The 18,858-nt window shown below is 43.4% G+C and overlaps 1 protein-coding gene across 1 annotated transcript in view; it reads right to left on the bottom strand.

The window, feature by feature from the left end:
- obscnb (obscurin, cytoskeletal calmodulin and titin-interacting RhoGEF b) overlaps positions 1 to 18,858 on the bottom strand; it is an 868,128-nt gene that overhangs the window by 225,471 nt on the left and 623,799 nt on the right. Inside the window, exons 115-119 of the mRNA XM_068053434.1 lie at positions 17,824 to 17,988; positions 7,908 to 8,066; positions 6,017 to 6,194; positions 4,421 to 4,534; positions 1,512 to 1,679 (exon numbers count right to left, since the gene is read on the bottom strand). Of these exons, the coding sequence (XP_067909535.1) occupies positions 1,512 to 1,679; positions 4,421 to 4,534; positions 6,017 to 6,194; positions 7,908 to 8,066; positions 17,824 to 17,988 (784 nt within the window). The remainder of the gene's footprint in view (positions 1 to 1,511; positions 1,680 to 4,420; positions 4,535 to 6,016; positions 6,195 to 7,907; positions 8,067 to 17,823; positions 17,989 to 18,858) is intronic.

Here is an 18,858-nt window from a genome sequence, read left to right on the forward strand (position 1 = left end):
CTCCCAGTGCCACGTGCTAGTGAGCATAAGAATAGGAGGATTGAGCGATTGAACACATGGCTGGAGAATTGGTGTAGGAGGGAGGGCATCAGATCTCTGAGGCATTGGTACCAGTTCTGGGGCAGGTGGGACCTGTACAAGATGAACGGGTTGCAACTTAGCAAGTCCGGGACTAACATCCTCACAGGGAGATTTGCTAGTGCTGTTGGGAAGGTTTAAACTAGATTGGCAGGGGGTTGGGAACCTGAGAGGGAACTCAGATTGGAGAGAAGCAAAATTGGTAACAGGAAGTAGAAAAGTAGTAAGTGAAATTAGAAGACACAATCTATATAAATGGGATATCTATATCTATATAGATCTATATATAGATCTATATAGATGTGGGACCAAACGTAATATTTTCAAATCTGCTGATGACACAAAACTAAGCGGGAATATAAGTTGTGAGAATGCAAGCAGGCTTCAAGGAGACTTGGACGGGCTAAATGAATGGGCAAGAACATGGCATATGGAATATAATGTGAATAAGTTTGAAGTTATCCACTTCTGCAGAAATAAACAGAAAGACAGAGTATTTCTTAAATGGTGAGAGGTCCGGAAGTGTTGATGTCCAAAGGAACCTGGGTGTCCTTGGTCATGAGTCACTAAAAGCTAGCATGCAGGTGCAGCAAGCAATTAGGAAGGCAAATGGTATGTTGGCCTACATCGGGAGGTGAGTATAGGAGTAAAAATGTCTTGCTGCAATTGTATAGAGCCTTGGTGAGACCACACCTGGAGTATTGTGTACAATTTTGGGTTCCTTATCTAAGGAAGGATATACCTGTCATAGTGGGAGTACAATGGAGGACAGACTCAGGAAACTGGCCCTGTATTCTCTAGAGTTTCGAAGAGTAAGAGGTGATTTCATTGAAACTTACAAAATTCTTAAAGGGCGTGATAGGGTAGATGTAGATAGGATGATTCCCCTGGCTGGTGAGTCTAGAACCAGGTGACATAATCTCAGAATAAGGGGTAGGCCATTTAATACTGAGAAGAGGAGGAATTTCTTCACTCACAGAGTGGTGAATCTGTGGAATTCTCTACCCCAGAGGGCTGTAGAAGCTCAATCATTGAGCATGTTCAAGACAGAAATCGATAGATATCTGGATACTAATGTCATCAAGGGATATGGGGATAGCGCGGGAAAGTGGCGTCGAGCCATGATCTAATTGATCAGGCGGAATGGCCTACTCCTGTTCTATATTCTTGATATTTGGCTGACTGAAAAACTGAACTGAAATCAAAAGCTGGTTTTGAATGACACATAGCTCACCTCCAAAAATGATGATGGAATTTGAGAGGATTGGAAAAATTATTTCAACTTAAAAAAAAGGAAATTTTGATCACTATTAAGAAAAAGTAAAGTTTAAATGATAGAAATTAAAAAAGGAAGGTGTTATTTTCCACAGCTAATGCCACAGGAACTTCACTAGCTTACTTAAGTTTTAGATGTTTAGGTAATCTGTTCCTACCTTGTACAAAAATCTTTCCAAGGGTACTGGTATTTCCTGCAGCACTGGCTGCATAACACATATACTGCCCTGAGTCAGCAGCCGTGAGAGTATCCAAGATCAGTGTACAGGAGCCATCTTCATCCTCTATAATAATGTGATGTGGGTCAACTTCCATGGATTTGCCATCTAGTGTTACAACATGAATATGGGTTTTTCAAAAATGCTTAGGGGAATTAACAACAATTTTTTGCAAAGTCATCATTGGATATGCAACAGGTATCCATTTTCTAACAGACATAAGCAAATCGCATGGATTTAAATATTTAACTTAGATATTACAAAATAAACTGAGAAAGTATAGAAAGATTTACAAGCATGATACAAGAATTGAAAGAATACAACCATCAGGAAATATTGAGCAGGCTGGGTCTTTTTTCTCTAGAAAAGAGAATAAGATGAGACCTAATACAGGCCAAAAATTATGACGTGGTTCAATAGGGTGGACGTGGAATAACCTTTTCCACTTGTAAGCCAATCCAAAACAAGGGAATACAAATAGAAGATAACCGCTTTTCTGTGTGGCTGCATCAAGCTGTGCGGAGAACCCTAGTACGCAAACATTAAGCGTCACTACGTGCTGAGGTTCTATCTGTCCCCGGTGTTGCGAAGGTTGGGTCTGGCCACATTGCTGCAGAAAGCTCCATTTAGTTGGACTGTGCCATACCACCTGTCACTTGTGGAAAAGTTTGTGCAGGTAAACACCTTTGACCACCAATCCATCAGGCAGTGGTCTGCACGGAATGTTCCCAACGCCCTACGGGAAAAGGAGATGGTGGAACCTGTCGGATGGTTTCGTGAGCAGACTGTCAAAGTCATTTGGCAGAATACTTCATCACCAGAATTTTCAAACAAGCACCAAGATGAGCTTGACTGGTGGTGAGAAGGGCCCTCCCCGTCAGATCCTTCCTGCATGCCCAGAATCTCACCGCCTCCACACGCTGACCTCAAGGTGGCTGTGGTGGAGAAGAGACCATGGCCCACCTCTTTCGAGAATGTGCAATTGCAAAGCAGGTGTGGAAAGAGATGCAGTGGGTTTTGTCGAGGTTCACCCCGAGCAGCTCCATAACTCAGAAATCTGTGCTCTACGGGCTGTTCCCAGGGACGCACACCGAGATAAATGTCAGCTGTTGCTAGAGGACCATCAGCTCGGTGAAGGACGCACTTTGGTTTGCCCGAAACCTGCTGATCTTCCAGAGCAAAGAGTTGTTCATGAACGAGAGTTGTAGACTGGCACATCCCAAGGGCCAGGACTACGTGCTGAGGGACGCACTAAAGCTTGGGGCAGCTGCTGCAAAGGCTTAATTAGGAAACGCCACTGCGTAAGGTCCTCCCGTCATGGTATACCAAGGGTCTGGAACCTGTGTAAAACCCCTCGGGCTGTATGCACAAAATTGTTTTTTGCTATAAAGTGCCAATGTACAATGCATATAAAATGGAATGCAAGAGTTGTGAGGCACCTCATGTTTCCGTATCAATTGTACTTTCCGAAATGTGAAATTTGAAACTGTTTTGAACTGTTTGTAATGTATTTTTGCAAATTTTTCTGAATGAAGTATATTTTTGGAAAAAAAAAGCTAATGGCTAAGTAATAGGCCGCACAGTGGCGCAGTGGTTAGCACTGCAGCTTCACAGCTCCAGCGGCCCGGGTTCAGTTCTGGGTACTGCCTGTGTGGAGTTTGCAAGTTCTCCCTGTGACTGCGTGGGTTTCTGCTGGGCACTCCGGTTTCCTCCCACAGCCAAAGACTTGCAGGTTAATAGGTAAATTGGCCATTGTAAATTGCCCCTAGTGTAGGTAGGTGGTAGGAGAATGGTGGGGGTGTGGTAGAGAATATGGGATTAATGTAGGATTAGTATAATTGGGTGGTTTTTGGTCAGCACAGACTCGGTGGGCCGAAGGGCCTGTTTCAGTGCTGTATCTCTAAATAAATAAATAAAGAATTTAATAAGGATGTCTTTAAAAAGAGTGATGGGTAAGTGGAACTTGTTGCCACATGGAGTGATTGAAGCAGATAGCAAGGATTGACACATTTAAGGGGAGGCTTGATGCATAAATGAGGGAGAAGGGAGTTGACAGATATGGGAGCAGGGTAGGAAGAGCTAATCAGCACTAGAAGAAGCTCATATGGAATATAAACACCAGCATAGACCAGTTGGGCTGAATGTATTGCTTCTGTGCTGTAGATTCTATGTCAGGCCAAACTAATTGAAATGTACTGAACTTTGAGACAGATCCAACCTATGGAAAACGCGTTGAAATGAAAGGCAACAAACGATTGGGGGCCAGGTGGCACATTAAGTTAGAAGACTGTCCTTTTACCTGGGTTCATAGGCAATCAAGACTGATAACATAAAAGTCTCCTCTCTCTGTTACCTGTAAGGGTCCTACATGAAATTAGTTTGCACAATCCAAACTTAGTCCTTAGTGAGCACATAACAAAACAAAGAACAAAGAACAGTACAGCACAGGAACAGGCCATTCGGCCCTCCAAGCCTGCGCCGATCTTGATGCTTGCCTAAACTAAAACCTTCTGCAATTCCGGGGACAGTATCCCTCTATTCCCATCCTATTCATGTATTTGTCAAGATGCCTCTTAAACGTCATTTTAGTACCTGCTTCCACCATCTCCCCTGGCAGCAAGTTCCAGGCACTCACCACCCTCTGTGTAAAGAACTTGTCTCGCACATCCCCTCTAAACGTTGCCCCTTGCACCCAGCTTATAACAGAAACCAAACCTGGGATTTTCCAGTCTCTGTGGCTTTATTTATTGCCTAAATCACCACTGAGCTCTTAGAAGGTTGTGGATAACAATGTTGGTTGCCAGATTTTTTTTGTTTGAATATAAGTTATGCTGACATAAAAATATTACCTTTATACCATGTGACAACGGGCTTGGGATTTCCGATAACCAGGCACGCCAGTTTCACTGTTTGTCCCATTTCAGCAGTACAATCTGCCAATTTCTCCACAAATTCTGGAGGATCTAATAAGTAAACATATTCACTTGGTTCATAGTCTCCTTTCGCCATCATGTTTTCATATTGAAAATTCTCACTCCTTATCTATTTGGTACAAGGTAACTGAATATAAAATGGAGTGTAAAGAGAAAACAAAGGTTCTGCTCTACATCCAAGATTGACAGATTTCAAAAATTTACATTTTCAACAATTTTTTTTTCCGAAGACTCATTAATGGATAATTTTTTTCTTTCTTTTGCCAACTAAATGTTTGATGCAATTATTCACAATCATGGATCTTGGTACTGTTTAATGTCAGAATTTTGAAGTCGAATAAAGGTGCCAATGCCATTATATTTTTAAATGCGAGTTTGTCCAACTTTTGTATATCAAAAAATGCTGCACGGGCACTGGGTGGTTCAAGGGGTTAGGTCACGACCTTTCACTTCCTAGGCCTATGACAGAAACTAGCCCAGGGCAAAAGTCTACACTTTTTACTGGCTAGAAAGGTCCTAAGAATTTTTTCTGCAGGCATAGGCCACAAAAATGACCCACAATTACCATGTCTGCAATCTTACTCTACTTGGTTATAAGAGTGGCTGGTAAGGAAAATAAAAAAATTCACACTTTTGCAGTTGAAGGGTTCATCTGAGGTTGGGGTTCAGGCACACTGCAGTGTAGAAAGAGTTTCATTTATATCTTCATGAAGGGACTTAATAGCACTTTATACATTCGAATATATTCCATGGCTTAGGACTGATACTGATGTACTCCAAAAAAAAGCCAGACTGGGGCAGATTATAAAATAGTGTTATTGCTGGCACTGAGTGATAAAGGATAATGTTTGTCTCTGTACATAAAATATACAACGTAATTTGAAAATTCTAATTGTTACAAAGAGAATGTTGTCAAGACATGTGGCTTTATTGTAACAAAAAATTTAAATGTTCTGGTAGGTAATCCTTGTTGCCAAATCATTGAAAAAGCAACAGCAAATTTTGAAGCAACAACAAAATAAGTGTATATAGATAGAGCAGTGCTAATGTAGTAAAACATCCCAAGGTGCTTCACAGAAGTGTTATCAAACAAAATTTGACATCTAGCCACAAAAAAAGATATTATGGCAGATGGCCAAAAGCTGTCAAAGAGGTAGGTTTTAAGGAGCGTTTTAAAGGAGGAATAAGAGGTTAAGGCACAGAGGTTTAGGGAGGGAGTTCCACAGCTTACAGACTTGGTAGCTGAAGGTAAGGCCACCAATGGTGGAGCAATTAAAATCAGGGATGCTCGAAAGGTTAGAATTGGAGGAGTGCAGAGATCTTGGCAGGTTGTGGGGCTGGAAGAGATTACAGAGATAGGAGCAAAGCCATGGAGAGATTTGAAAACAGGATTGAGAATTTTAAAATCGAGGCATTGCTGAAAGGGGAGTGAACATAGGGGTAAATAGACTTGGTGTGAATTAGGACATGGGTAGCACGATAGTTATTACTTAGATTTTGGCAGATACTTACTCCAGACGGGTAGACTAAAGCGCTGCTGTATGCCACCAATGTCTTTTACCCATGAAATCTTTATATTCACAGTTCGTGCCTGGAGTGTGTATTTACGCACAGAGTCTTCTCGTTCATGCCAGATTTCAAAGGATCGTTCATCGCCCTCCACAAAGTCATTCACATCGATGTTAGTGAGCTATGTAAAGGAAATGAAACTGTAAATTCTGCATAATTATTTTGTTAAAGAAATTTCTTACTTCAGATGTTTCATCTTCGAATCTGATGAACAAGTAGACAAATTATACACTCCCATCAAAAGGTCTTACAGTTTCTAGGCCAAGAGTAGTAGTAAACATTTTGTCCACAGGAAAACTCTGCAGGTACTGTAATGAACTGCATAGCCTAATATAGGAATGCAGTAATACAAAGTAAAAGACAAAGTATTGCCTATTGGGAAATTTTGAAACAAAAAACAGAAAATGCTGGAAAAATGCAGTGGCCTGGAGTTTCTGTTTGGTTGTGCTGTTTTTTTTGGAGCAATTCGCTTGAAATCAACAAAACCAGCCTAAAAGGTCATGGAATTTTAAGTACAAATTAAGTTCAGTGCAACTCAAGTTTTCACAATCTTTTGCACTAGTTTTAAAAAATCACACTAGAAGCCGGTCATGCCCTCACACACAGATCAAATTAATCACCATTGTGAGTTTCCGCTAATTGCACTCATTTGCAGGCCTTACAGGTGGCTGTAAAAATTAAGCTTCTTTTTTAGGACCATGGTCACTAATCAGCACATTTTAAAAGCTTCTGAATATATATTTTTATTAATTTACTAAGAAACTGACTACTGTACATCAATATAACGAGCAAATGATTCAGTAGAGTTTTTAAAATCATTTTCAGTTATTTAATATTGGGTTACTTAAACTGCACCAAGTTATCACTTTTAGACAAAGTGGAAACTCCACGCCAGCAAGTCAGTCAGCACCTCTGGACTAAAGAGTTTACACCCAGAATATTTCTCCAAACAGATTGACAATACTTGCTGTTTATTTCTAGCATTTTAGATTTCTTTCTAAGAATATATCAAATTTGTTGCATCCTCATCTGTAAATTATCTCTTAATGCCAATAAAACCAATTATTTAGAAAAGTATCCCAACCTCGATTGGTTCTTATCGCTTGTACCTTCAAGAATGAGAAAGAAACCGCAGCGATCCTAATCTCTCTCTGATTTATCTTGCTTGTTATACTGGGTGCGGTGAGGTTTGGTGAGATTTTTGGCAGAGGTTTGTCACACTGGTATGACAGATAAGAGCATTACAATTTGCTTGAGTGCCCGTGGGGTGGCGGGGGGAGACAGGGATGGGATTCAACCATGATGCCTGTTCCTGATCATAATTCAGTGACTCCTCTGGAAAGTATTCTTGTGTGGAAATGAGGAAAGGATCTGTAATATGTAATACCACCTACAACATATGTGAATCTGCTAACACACACTAGCATAGAGGAACAGCCAAATATGCAAGGCTCTGGAGGGTTTCTTACTGACACATTGCAAAGATGTTTGATCACTTTCTTGAATTTATATTCACAGTATCCTAAAATTCTATTGGCCTTTGGAGATGCGGTCCGATAATACTTTAATATTTGGACAAGCCCCAATTCTAACTTGGGGTGGGTATCAGACAGTGGTGGCCGAGGCAGAAAGCAAACCTTTCTAATCTTTAGATTTTACGTCCTAGGCCTCATCAGAGCCTCTGGGCCTCTGGAGGGGTTCTGCCACAATTGTACCCAACAAGATCCTGCACTTTCATGAAGGAAAAATAAATAAACTTTACCGTTTAGCATTATGAATGCTTTGGAAGAAACCAATATAATTCAGTGTTTGATACAAAATATGCAATACCAACCTTCATCAGATTTTTAAAGATGTAACATTGTGTATCTGTCCTGCTGTCTCTTTTTGGTTTGCAGATCAGTAAATGGTTTTTGAAGAGAAAAACAATACGCTTGTGACCCTTCCATGACAGCCTTGCACCAGGAGCTCCCTCCCACACAATAAAATGTCCCTAGGAAAAAATTGGAGTTATTTAGTGGATTTCAAACTAGTTCATTTTCTTTGTGGGAATAACAAAGTTAGATAAATGTTCATATGAGCACTACAATTTTTTTGTATTCTTTCATGGGATGTGGGTGTCGCTGGCTAGGCCAGCATTTATTGCCCATTCCTAATTGCCCTTGAGAAGGTGGTGGTGAGCTGCCTTCATGAACCGCTGCAGTCCATGTGGCGTAGATATACCTACAGTGCTGGGAGTTCCAGTATTTTGACCCAACAACAGTGGAGGAACGGCGATATAGTTCCAAGTCAAGATGGTGTGTGGCTTTGAGGGGAACTTGCAGGTGGTGGTGTTCCCATGAGTCTGTTGTCCTTGTCCTTCTAGGTGGTAGAGGTTGCAGGTTTGGAAGGTGCTGTCGAAGGAGCCTTGGTGAGTTGTTGCAGTGCATCTTGTAGATGGTTCACACTGCTGCCATTGTGTGTGGGTGGTGGAGGGAGTGAATGTTTATGGTGCTGAATGGGGTGCCTTGTCCTGGATGGTGTCGAGCTTTCTGAGTGTTGTTTGAGCTGCACTCATTGAGGCAAGTGGAGAGTATTCCATCACACTCTTGACTTGCACGTTGTAGATGGTGGACAAGCTTTGGGGAGTCAGGAGGCGAGTTACCCGCTGCAGAATTCCCAGTCTCTGTCCTGTTCTTATAGCCACAGTATTTATAGAGCTGATCCAGTTCAGTTTCTGGTCAATGGTAACCCCCCAGGATGTTGATAGTGGGAGATTCAGCGATGGTAATGCCATTGAAAGTCAAAGAGAGATGGTTGGATTTGTTCTTGTTGGAGATAGTCATTGCCTGGCACTTATTTTGGCACAAATGTCACTTGCTGTTTATCAGCCCAAGCCTGAATGTTGTCCAGGTATTGCTGCAAATGGACACGGACTGCTTCAGTAGGTGAGGAGTCGCGAATAGTGCTGAACATTGTGCAATAATCAGTGAACATCCCCATTTCTGACCTTATGATAGAGGGAAGGTAATTATATATACTCTAGATCTTCAAATATATAATATCTGACAGCATTAGACGATATTCCTCTCCCCAAAAAATTATTACAAAGCACTAGTGATCTCTACCACCCGAAAAAAAGAACAGCAATGTTATGGGAACACCATTACCTCCAAATCAAACATCATCCTGATATATGGCGTGTTCCTTCATCGTTACTGGGCCAAGAACCTTAAATTCCGTAACTAAGACCATTGTGGGAGCACCATTGCCACAAGGATGCAACAGTTCAACAAGAAGGTCCATCATCACCTCCTCAGGAAAACCAGAGATGGGCAACAAATATAGCCATGCCAATGCAACCCACATCCCAAGAATGTTTTTTTTAAAAAGTACAATACCACGATTTCCCATGCCACGATTTGGCATAATACAGAGATGATAGATGCTAAGGCATTTCTCACAGAGAAGAAACTAAAGTGCGAGTTACCCTAGTCTTCTTCATTAACTACTTAGTAAAGCATTTTCACATAGCAGCTCACCTGCCTCTTTTCTTAATAATGTGTTCAATATGTCAACTTAATACCAGCCTTGTACAATATATAAACTCATTAAAGTTCGCCTGTCTGGGAGCACAGGATCGGTGAATTTACCTAAACATTCCAAGTATGATTTTACTGATACATTGTAAAAATGTTAGATCACTTTCTTGAATTTATATCCTCAGTATCCTAAAATTCTATTGGCCTTTGGAGATGCAGTCCGATAACACCTTAATATTTGGACAAGCCCCAATTCTAACTTAGGGTGGGAATCAGACGGTGGTGACCGAGGCAGAAAGCAAACCCTTCTGATCTTTAGATTTTAAGTCCTAGGTCTCATCAGAGTACCTTTTTACACCTCTTCTGGTCCTGATTCTCTTCCCGCTAGGTGGACCTGGCAAGTTGGGTCCTGATGACATGACTGAAGTCTATTTAAAAGAAACTTCTGGGAGGTTTCACCTGCTCAAGAGAGTTGCGGGTGAGTCCCACTGATGACTTGTCTTCAACTGCCCATCTGGCTTCCACTAAGTGAACAGGATTAACAACGACCCTCAGGAGTTTCCGATTACCTTTAAATTTATGCTTAATTCAGTTATGTGCAACATTATAGTTTAACAAGAATGTTACAATAATGTAACTATATAAAATATTGAAGATACACAAGCAATTTGACAAAATCTTAATTATCCAAACATATATCTTTGAGTAAACTATCCTAGTGGATACTGTTTGGGATAGAAATGCAATACTGTACCAATGTGCCTCCTGGCTTGCCATCGTCATGTGACCTCCAGCATGAGGTACTGTGATGGGGGCAGCCATTACAGTCAGTTTCATTAAAGACAGAGTACACACCTGACTGGTGCCATGTGAGCTTGTAACATGGTGTCAGAGTGGAGCTGAAAAGCTGTTGAGAAGCACAGCTACAGAACAAGACCACAAAGGTCACAACTGCTAAAAGCTGCCGAAAGCCACAGGAAGCCACAGAAAAGGAACAAGGAAACAGCTCAAAGCACAGGGTAAGATAATGGCTCCAAATTTTCTTCTGCCTGCACCAGTCAAAATGAAAGCTGATATGAAACAGAACTGGCAGTTCTTCCAATCGCAATAGCAAAATTACAAAATTGCAACAGATTGGGCGGCACAGTGGCGAGCACTGCAGCCTCACAGCTCCAGGGACCCGGGTTCGATTCTGGGTAGTGCCTGTGTGGAGTTTGCAAGTTCTCCCTGTGTCTGCGTGGGTTTTCTCCGGGTGCTCCGGTTTCCTCCCACAAGCCAAAAGACTTGCAGGTTGATAGGTAAATTGGCCATTATAAATTGTCACTAGTATAGGTAGGTGGTAGGGAAATATAGGGACAGGTGGGGATGTTTGGTAGGAATATGGGATTAGTGTAGGATTAGTATAAATGGGTGGTTGATGGTCGGCACAGACTCGGTGGGCCGAAGGGCCTGTTTCAGTGCTGTATCTCTAATCTAATCTAAAAAATTTAATTAACAAACTAGAGCAGCTGTGAGTAGCTACACTTTTATCACTGTCGAGGAGAGACTGTTACAAAGTGTATTCCACCCTAAATCTCTCTGAAGAACAAAAAAAACGGACAGCAGAAATTTTGAAAGCCTTGAAGGTATGCTTTGAACCCCAAGCGAACGTAACCAACGAACGATAGGTGTTCAATATGAGGGCCCAAGGTGAAAAAGAGTCCATTGATCAATATGTGACTGCATTAACACAGCTCGCAGAATCCTGTGAATTTGCGCAACTAAAAGATGATCTAATTAAAGACAGGATTGTATTAGGCATAAGAAATCCTGCAGTGAGCACACGTCTACTGAGAGAGGTGAAACTGACTCTTAGGAAAGCGAACAACATGTGCAGAAGCGCTGAGGTTGTAAATCAGTAGCTAGAGCTTATTCATGGCAAAACAGACCAGACTTTGCATTATGCTGATAGACACTCCAGGCCGAAAGATCATGGACAACGGGCAGGATGCGAATACTGCGGAGGACATCACGCTAAAGGCTGGCTACCCGACCTGAACCTGATGGGACCCGACGACGGGTCGGGTCGCACTTCCGGGTCTGGCATTTGGGCTTGAGTCGGGCCAGGTGAGACACACTCCATCACAGGAAAGTGGTTCCAATGTTAATTTAATTTTTGGACCATAAAGGTGGTTTTGTTACAGTTATTTTAAGCTTGTGCAGATCAGCAACAAAGTGAAAAACGGAAGGTAAGTTAACTGGTGGTCGGATCAGGTTGGGAAAATATAGAAGGACTTGGGCCGGGTCGGGCTCGGGTTGAATGTGGTTCTGTCGGGCCCGGGTCGGGTTTTCTTTTGCAGACCCAAGCAGGCCTTTACATCACGCACAGAAAAAGGCATGTCTAACGTGGGGAAAGCAGTGTTCTCACTGCAAGAAGCTGAATCACTTTGCACGCAGGTGTTTGGCTAGAAGGAAGCACAACAAGCAGGTACAGATGGCCACTGGAGAGATATCAGCCGAAGATTCTCACGAATTGCTAAACAACAAACAACAGGTTGGTTCAGACAGGTCGATCGGCGAGAAACGGTTTGTGACTGTTAGAATGATGACTGCAGAAGCAGAATATCAAGTCAACATAAAGTGCCAGATAGACCCAGTGTGTCATGCAACATCATGACCTTCACAGACCTGTGCAAAGTGTCTCAACATGGCGATCCAAAAACAAAGCCCTCAAAAGTAAGGTTGAGGCTATATGATGGCACCATACTAGTGCCAAGAGGCAATAAAAAGGGGCATCGACCTAGGCACCGGAAACGACAACGGCAAACCCAGCCCTGTCGACCCTGCAAAGTCCTCCTTACTAACATCTGGGGTCTTGTGCCAAAGTTGGGAGAGCTGTCCCACAGACTAGTCAAGCAACAGCCTGACATAGTCATACTCACGGAATCATACCTTACAGACAATGTCCCAGACACTGCAATCACTATCCCTGGGTATGTCCTGTCCCACCGGCAGGACAGACCCACCAGAGGTGGTGGCACAGTGGTATACAGTTGGGAGGGAGTTGCCCTGGGAGTCCTCAACATCGACTCCGGACCCCATGAAGTCTCATGGCATCAGGTCAAACATGGGCAAGGTAACCTCCTACTGATTATAACCTACCGCCCTCCCTCAGCTGATGACTCAGTACTCCACCATGTTGAACACCACTTGGAGGAAGCACTGAGGGTGGCAAGGGCACAAAATGTACTCTGGGTGGGGGACTTCAATGTCCATCACCAAGATTGGCTCGGTAGCACCACTACTGACCGAACTGGCCGAGACCTAAAGGACATAGCTGCTAGACTGGGTCTGCGGCAAGTGGTGGGGGAACCAACATGAGGGAAAAACATACTTGACCTCGTCCTCACCAATCTGCCTGCTGCAGATGCTTCTGTCCATGATTGTATTGGTAGGAGTAACCACCGCACAGTCCTTGGGGAGACGAAGTCCCGCCTTCACATTGAGGATACTGTCCGTCGTGTTGCGTGGCACTATCACCGTGCTAAATGGGATAGATTTCGAACAGATCTAGCAATGCAAAACTGGGCATCCAATGAGGCGCTGTGGGCCATCAGCAGCAGCAGAATTGTACTCAACCACAATCTCTAACCTCTTGGCTCGGCATATCCCCCACTCTACCATTATCATCAAGCCAGGAGACCAACCCTGGTTCAATGAAGAGTGCAGAAAGGTATGCCAGGAGCAGCACCAGGCATGCCTCAAAATGAGATGTCAACCTGGTGAAGCTACAACACAGGACTATCTGCATGCCAAACTGCGTAAGCAGCACGTGATAGACAGAGCTAAGCGATCCCATAACCAATGGATCAGATCGAAGCTCTGCAGTCCTGCCACATCCAGCCGTGAATGGTGGTGGACAATTAAACAACTAACTGGAGGAGGTGGCTCCACAAATATCCCCATCCTCAATGATGGGGGAGCTCAGCACATCAGTGTGAAAGATAAGGCTGAAGCATTTGCAACAATCTTCAGCCAGAAGTGCCGAGTTGATGATCCATCTCAGCCTCCTCCTGAAGTCCCCAGCATCACAGATGCCAGACTTCAGCCAATTCCATTCACTCTGTGTGATATCAAGAAACGACTGAAGGCACTGGATACTGCAAAAGCTATGGGCCCTGACAATATTCTGGCAACAGTACTGAAGACCTGTGCTCCAGAACTTGCTGCGCCCCTAGCCAAGCTGTTCCAGTACAGCTACAACACTGGCATCTACCCTGCAATGTGGAAAATTGCCCAGGTATGTCCTGTACACAAAAAGCAGGACAAGTCCAACCCGGCCAATTACCGCCCCATCAGCCTACTCTCAATCATCAGTAAAGTGATGGATGGTGTCATCAACAATGCCATCAAGCGGCACTTGCTTAGTAATAACCTGCTCAGTGACGCTCAGTTTGGGTTCCGCCAGGGCCACTCAGCTCCTGACCTCATTACAGCCTTGGTTCAAACATGGACAAAAAAGCTGAACTCAAGAGGTGAGGTGAGAGTGACTGCCCTTGACATCAAGGCAGCATTTGATCGAGTATGGCATCAAGGAGCCCTAGCAAAACTGAGGTCAATGGGAATCAGGGGGAAAGCCCTCCGCTGGCTGGAGTCAAACCTAGCGCAAAGAAAGATGGTTGTGGTTGTTGGAGGTCAATCATCTGAGCTCCAGGACATCACTGCAGGAGTTCCTCAGGGTAGCGTCCTGGGCCCAACCATCTTCAGCTGCTTCATCAATGACCTTCCTTCAGTCATAAGGTCAGAAGTGGGGATGCAATCTGATGATTGCACAATGTTCAGCACCATTCGCGACTCCTCAGATATTGAAGCAGTCTGTGTAGAAATGCAGCAAGACCTGGACAATATCCAGGCTTGGGCTGATAAGTGGCAAGTAACATTCGTGCCACACAAGTTCCAGGCAGCCTGCTTGATTGGCACCCCATCTACAAACATTCACTCCTTGCACCACCGAGGCACAGTGGCAGCAGTGTGTGACATCTACAAGATGCACTGCATAAATGCACCAAGGCTCCTCAGACAGCACCTTCCAAACCCGCGACCTCAATCAACTAGAAGGACAAGGGCAGCAAATACATGGGAACACCACCACCTGCAAGTTCCCCTCCAAGTCACACACCATCCTGACTTGGAACTGTATCGCCGTTCCTTCACTGTCACTGGGTCAAAATCCTGGAACTCCCTTCCTAACAGCACTGTGGGTATAACTATCCCAAATGGACTGCAGCGGTTCAAGAAGGCAGCTCACCACCACCTTCTCAAGGGCAATTTGGGATGGGCAATAAATGCTGGCCTGGCCAGCGTTGCCCACATCCCATGAATGAATGAAAAAACAAAATAAGTTATTCGGAGAGCCCATTGCAATGACAAGAACGTTGATCTGGAGTTCCAAATCATAGACGGCAAGCACAAGCCGCTCATCTCAGCAGAAGCAAGTCTAAAGCTTGGACTGGTAACCCTCAACGTACAAAAAGAGAAAACCCAGGGGATGGCCTACAGGAGTGGGTGCCAGCACTGGAATGAGAACGCCTTTGCCAGTCGTAAGGTGACGCGAGTTGTACAGGCGGTGAGGATGGGGAAGATCTAGCAGTCGTCTGTTCAGGCGCCCGGGATGGAGGCTGTGGGGAAGGAGTCCTCGGATTCTGCAGAGCGGGCAGACAAAATCAAGGTGAAATGGCAGAAAGACAAATTTCATTTTGACAAAACTGCCGCACCATCGTCAGAATTGAGCATTGGCAAGCCAATCAACGTGCTCAATAAGAGTCAGCCCAAGTGGCAACTTGGGACCTGCATAGAGGAGTTGTCACCTCAATCGTATGCGGTCGCAGTGAAGGATCAGAGATACTGTCACAACTGCAGACATACACGCACAATTGGAGAAGTTGTTCCTTCGACCAATCAAGAAAATGAGAACTTACCAACTGCACAGACCACAGAACAACCATCAGCCCCAGAGGTCCACAACACCCCAACGACAGACATGGAACAACAACAGTTACCGCAGCAACAAGTGACAAGGGAATGACACTCGCCAGAGAAAGAAAATCAACCAGATGAGCAACCAACGACAACACGCACCATGAAGAGACTGGCATGATTTAATGACCATGTCTGCAATGCATGTGCAGAGACTGACAAGAATGACCAACTACTAATGTATGAGAACAGTTGTGTGCATAGTGGGTAACTTGGGCAACTCACAGTATCAATGATAATGCATGCAAATTTTTATTTTTTTTGTATGAAAAGGGGGATGTTTGGGATAGAAATGCAATACTGTACCAATGTGCCTCCTGGCTTTCTGTAGTACGTGGCCTCTACCATGAGGTACTCTGACTGGGGGCAGCCATTACAATCAGTTTCATTAAAGAGAGAGTGCACACCAGACTGGTGTCCTGTGAGCTTGTAACAGTTACGGACTAACAACCCAGAGGTTGTGAGCTCAAATCCCATGATGGCAAGCTGTGAAGACGAATTTAAAATATTTGATAATATATGAGCTGGCACCATGAAAATGATTATGAACTCTTCTGGATTATAATAAAAACAGAACTGGATCCTAACACCCTTCAGGGAGGGACCTATGACCTCTAAAATAAGAGCAAAATACTGCAGATGCTGGAACTCTGAAATGAGAACAGAAAGTGCTGGAAAGTAGTGCAGGTCTGGCAGCATCTGTGGAGAGAGAAAGAGTTAACATTTCAGGTTTGCAACCCTTCATCAAAACTGGCAAACGTTAGAAATGCAAGTCTTTGAGCAAGTGGGGCGGCGGGGGGGTGGAGTAGAACAAGAAGGAAGGAAGGACTGTGATAGGATATAACCTCTCCCCCCTCCATCCTATCACAGTCCTTCCTTCTTGTTCTACTTGCCCTCTCCTGTCACCTGTCAAGAATGAGGCATATTAATTGTGTCATATGAACATTGATTTGAAAACTGTTGCTGAAGTGAAGAAATGACTTGTTTTAAAAAAAAATCACCAGGCCCTTGGCTGGAAAGATATTTGCATATTAACAGACAGTGCTTGTGGAGACAAAGGATTTACTTCCCTTATCCAATTTAACCCGCAATGGACTTTGAGCACCAGACATTGAAAGTGAGGGAGCTCAAATTTCAGGATGACTGCTGGGATGGCCGAATCCACAAACAGATGTGGTCAGACCAGCTGGTCACGTGACTAGCCTGCTTGGCAACCTGGTTTTTCCAAATTGTACAAGGAGTTTGAACTTAGAGACTGTTGTATGCTCCTGGACTGAAGAAGACCTCTTGGGTCTGGCTCTCCCTCTCCTTCTCACAGAACTTCAAATCCACTGAAGACACATGCACCCCAAGAAAGTACGGTCTGCCACAGCGAACAAGGTTTAAGAAGAATACTGGGCCCCAACGAAGAGCAAGATCTACCTACAATCAAGGACTCTACAATGAGCTCAAAGAACCGTAACAAAAACCCACTTCAGAGATTGCCTCAGACTTTTCCACTCTATTTTCTTCTGCTCTTTTCTGTCTCTATCTGCATGTGTGTATCACATATGCATGCTAGCGTGGGCATATCGTGTATCCATAGGCGTTAACTGAATTAGAGTTTAAGTTTAATAAATTTCAACCTTTCTTCTTTAAACCTAAGAAAACCTGTTTGTGCTGGTTTCTTTGCCTTATAATTGGAAAGCAGTGAATAAGGATTCACCAAGGGGGAGCTAAAAACACGGTTTGTTTAAAATTAAACCCTGTTACGGTAAGAATAGGTAATGAGAGGGAACCCTAGACCCCTTTCTCACCTGGTCGTAACACTGTTACATTTCTAACTTTTGCCAGTTCTGATGAAGGGTCGCAAACCTGAAACTTTAACTCTGTTTCTCTCTCTGCCGATGTTGCCAGACCTGCTGAGGATTTCCGGCACTTTCTGTTCTCATTTCACCCAGGACCTCTGCTGGTCTGATTTGCACATGACTTCAGTCTCACAATTTGTAAATTGACCCAATGCCCTCAGGGCATAGGAAAAGCAGTAGGCCATTCAGTTCCTCGAGCCTGTTTCTAACAGAAATTAGGATTGAGCAATAAATACTGTTTCAGTGTCACATCCAAAGAATATTTAAAAAACTCAAAGGTTGCCATCAATGTATTAATGTTGACCCTGTAAGAGCTAAGTATATGATTTTATTCAGTTAAGCAAAGGAAATATATTTTGGAAAATACCTGTCTGATGGGGTCACCAAGAGATTCCAAAGTGCCCGGATAGTTCTCAATCATTGAAACATGTAAGTTGTTGTCTGCACGCTTGGGAAGAGCAGACACTACAGCATACGCTTCCTCTAACAGAGCACAGTTTTTACTGTTTCTTGCTTTATTCCGAATTAGCTCCTGAAAAGGACATGTAAATTAATAGTTACTTTCACAGCCTTATCAAGAACGTAAGAATATAAGAAATAGGAGCAGGAGTAGGCCATTCAGCCCTTTGAGCCTGCTCCACCATTGAATGAGATCATGGCTGATCTTCTACTTCAACACCATTTTCTTGCACTATCTCCGTATCCCTTGATGTTTTTAATATGTAGAAATCTATCAATCTCAGTCTTGATCAAGCAAAACTGAAAAACATGGCTTGCAAGCTGGTGACTGTTGCTTTAGAAAGCAAAACCAGTCATCCATATTTAGATATTAGCCAGATCGTTACAATGGTGAAGTGGGGCATCATCACTAAACTGTCAGCCAAATAGCATTATTTAATTTGAATCGTTGTTTCAGTTTCTACTAATTCACACAGTGCACTACTTTTCTGGATACATTGATGCATATTAAAATAATTGATAATATCAAAATGTACAGCATTCATTACTAAAAAAATTGTACATAAGTCACAGTCCTCATGTCAACTGTGGCTCAGTTGGTAGCACTCTCTCTTGAGTCAGAAGGTTCTGAGTTCAAGTCCCACTCAGGGCTTAAGCACACAATCAAGGCTGACACGCCACTACAGCATTGAGTGAGTGTTGCACTGCCGGAGGTGCTGTTTTTCAGGTAAGACGTTAAACTGAGGCCCTGTTTTCCCTCTCAGGTGGATGTAAAAGATCCCATGGTGCTATTTTAAAAAAAGAGCAAGCAAGTCATCCGCTGTGTCCTGGCCAATATTTATTCCTCAATCAACATCACAAGAACAGATTGTCTAGCCATTATCACATTGATGTTTGTGGGATCTTGCTGTGCACAAATTGGCTGCTGTGTTTCCCATATTAC

Source organism: Heterodontus francisci, chromosome 2 (assembly GCF_036365525.1).
Source record: "Heterodontus francisci isolate sHetFra1 chromosome 2, sHetFra1.hap1, whole genome shotgun sequence".
In the NCBI taxonomy this organism is placed as follows: Eukaryota; Metazoa; Chordata; class Chondrichthyes; order Heterodontiformes; family Heterodontidae; genus Heterodontus; species Heterodontus francisci.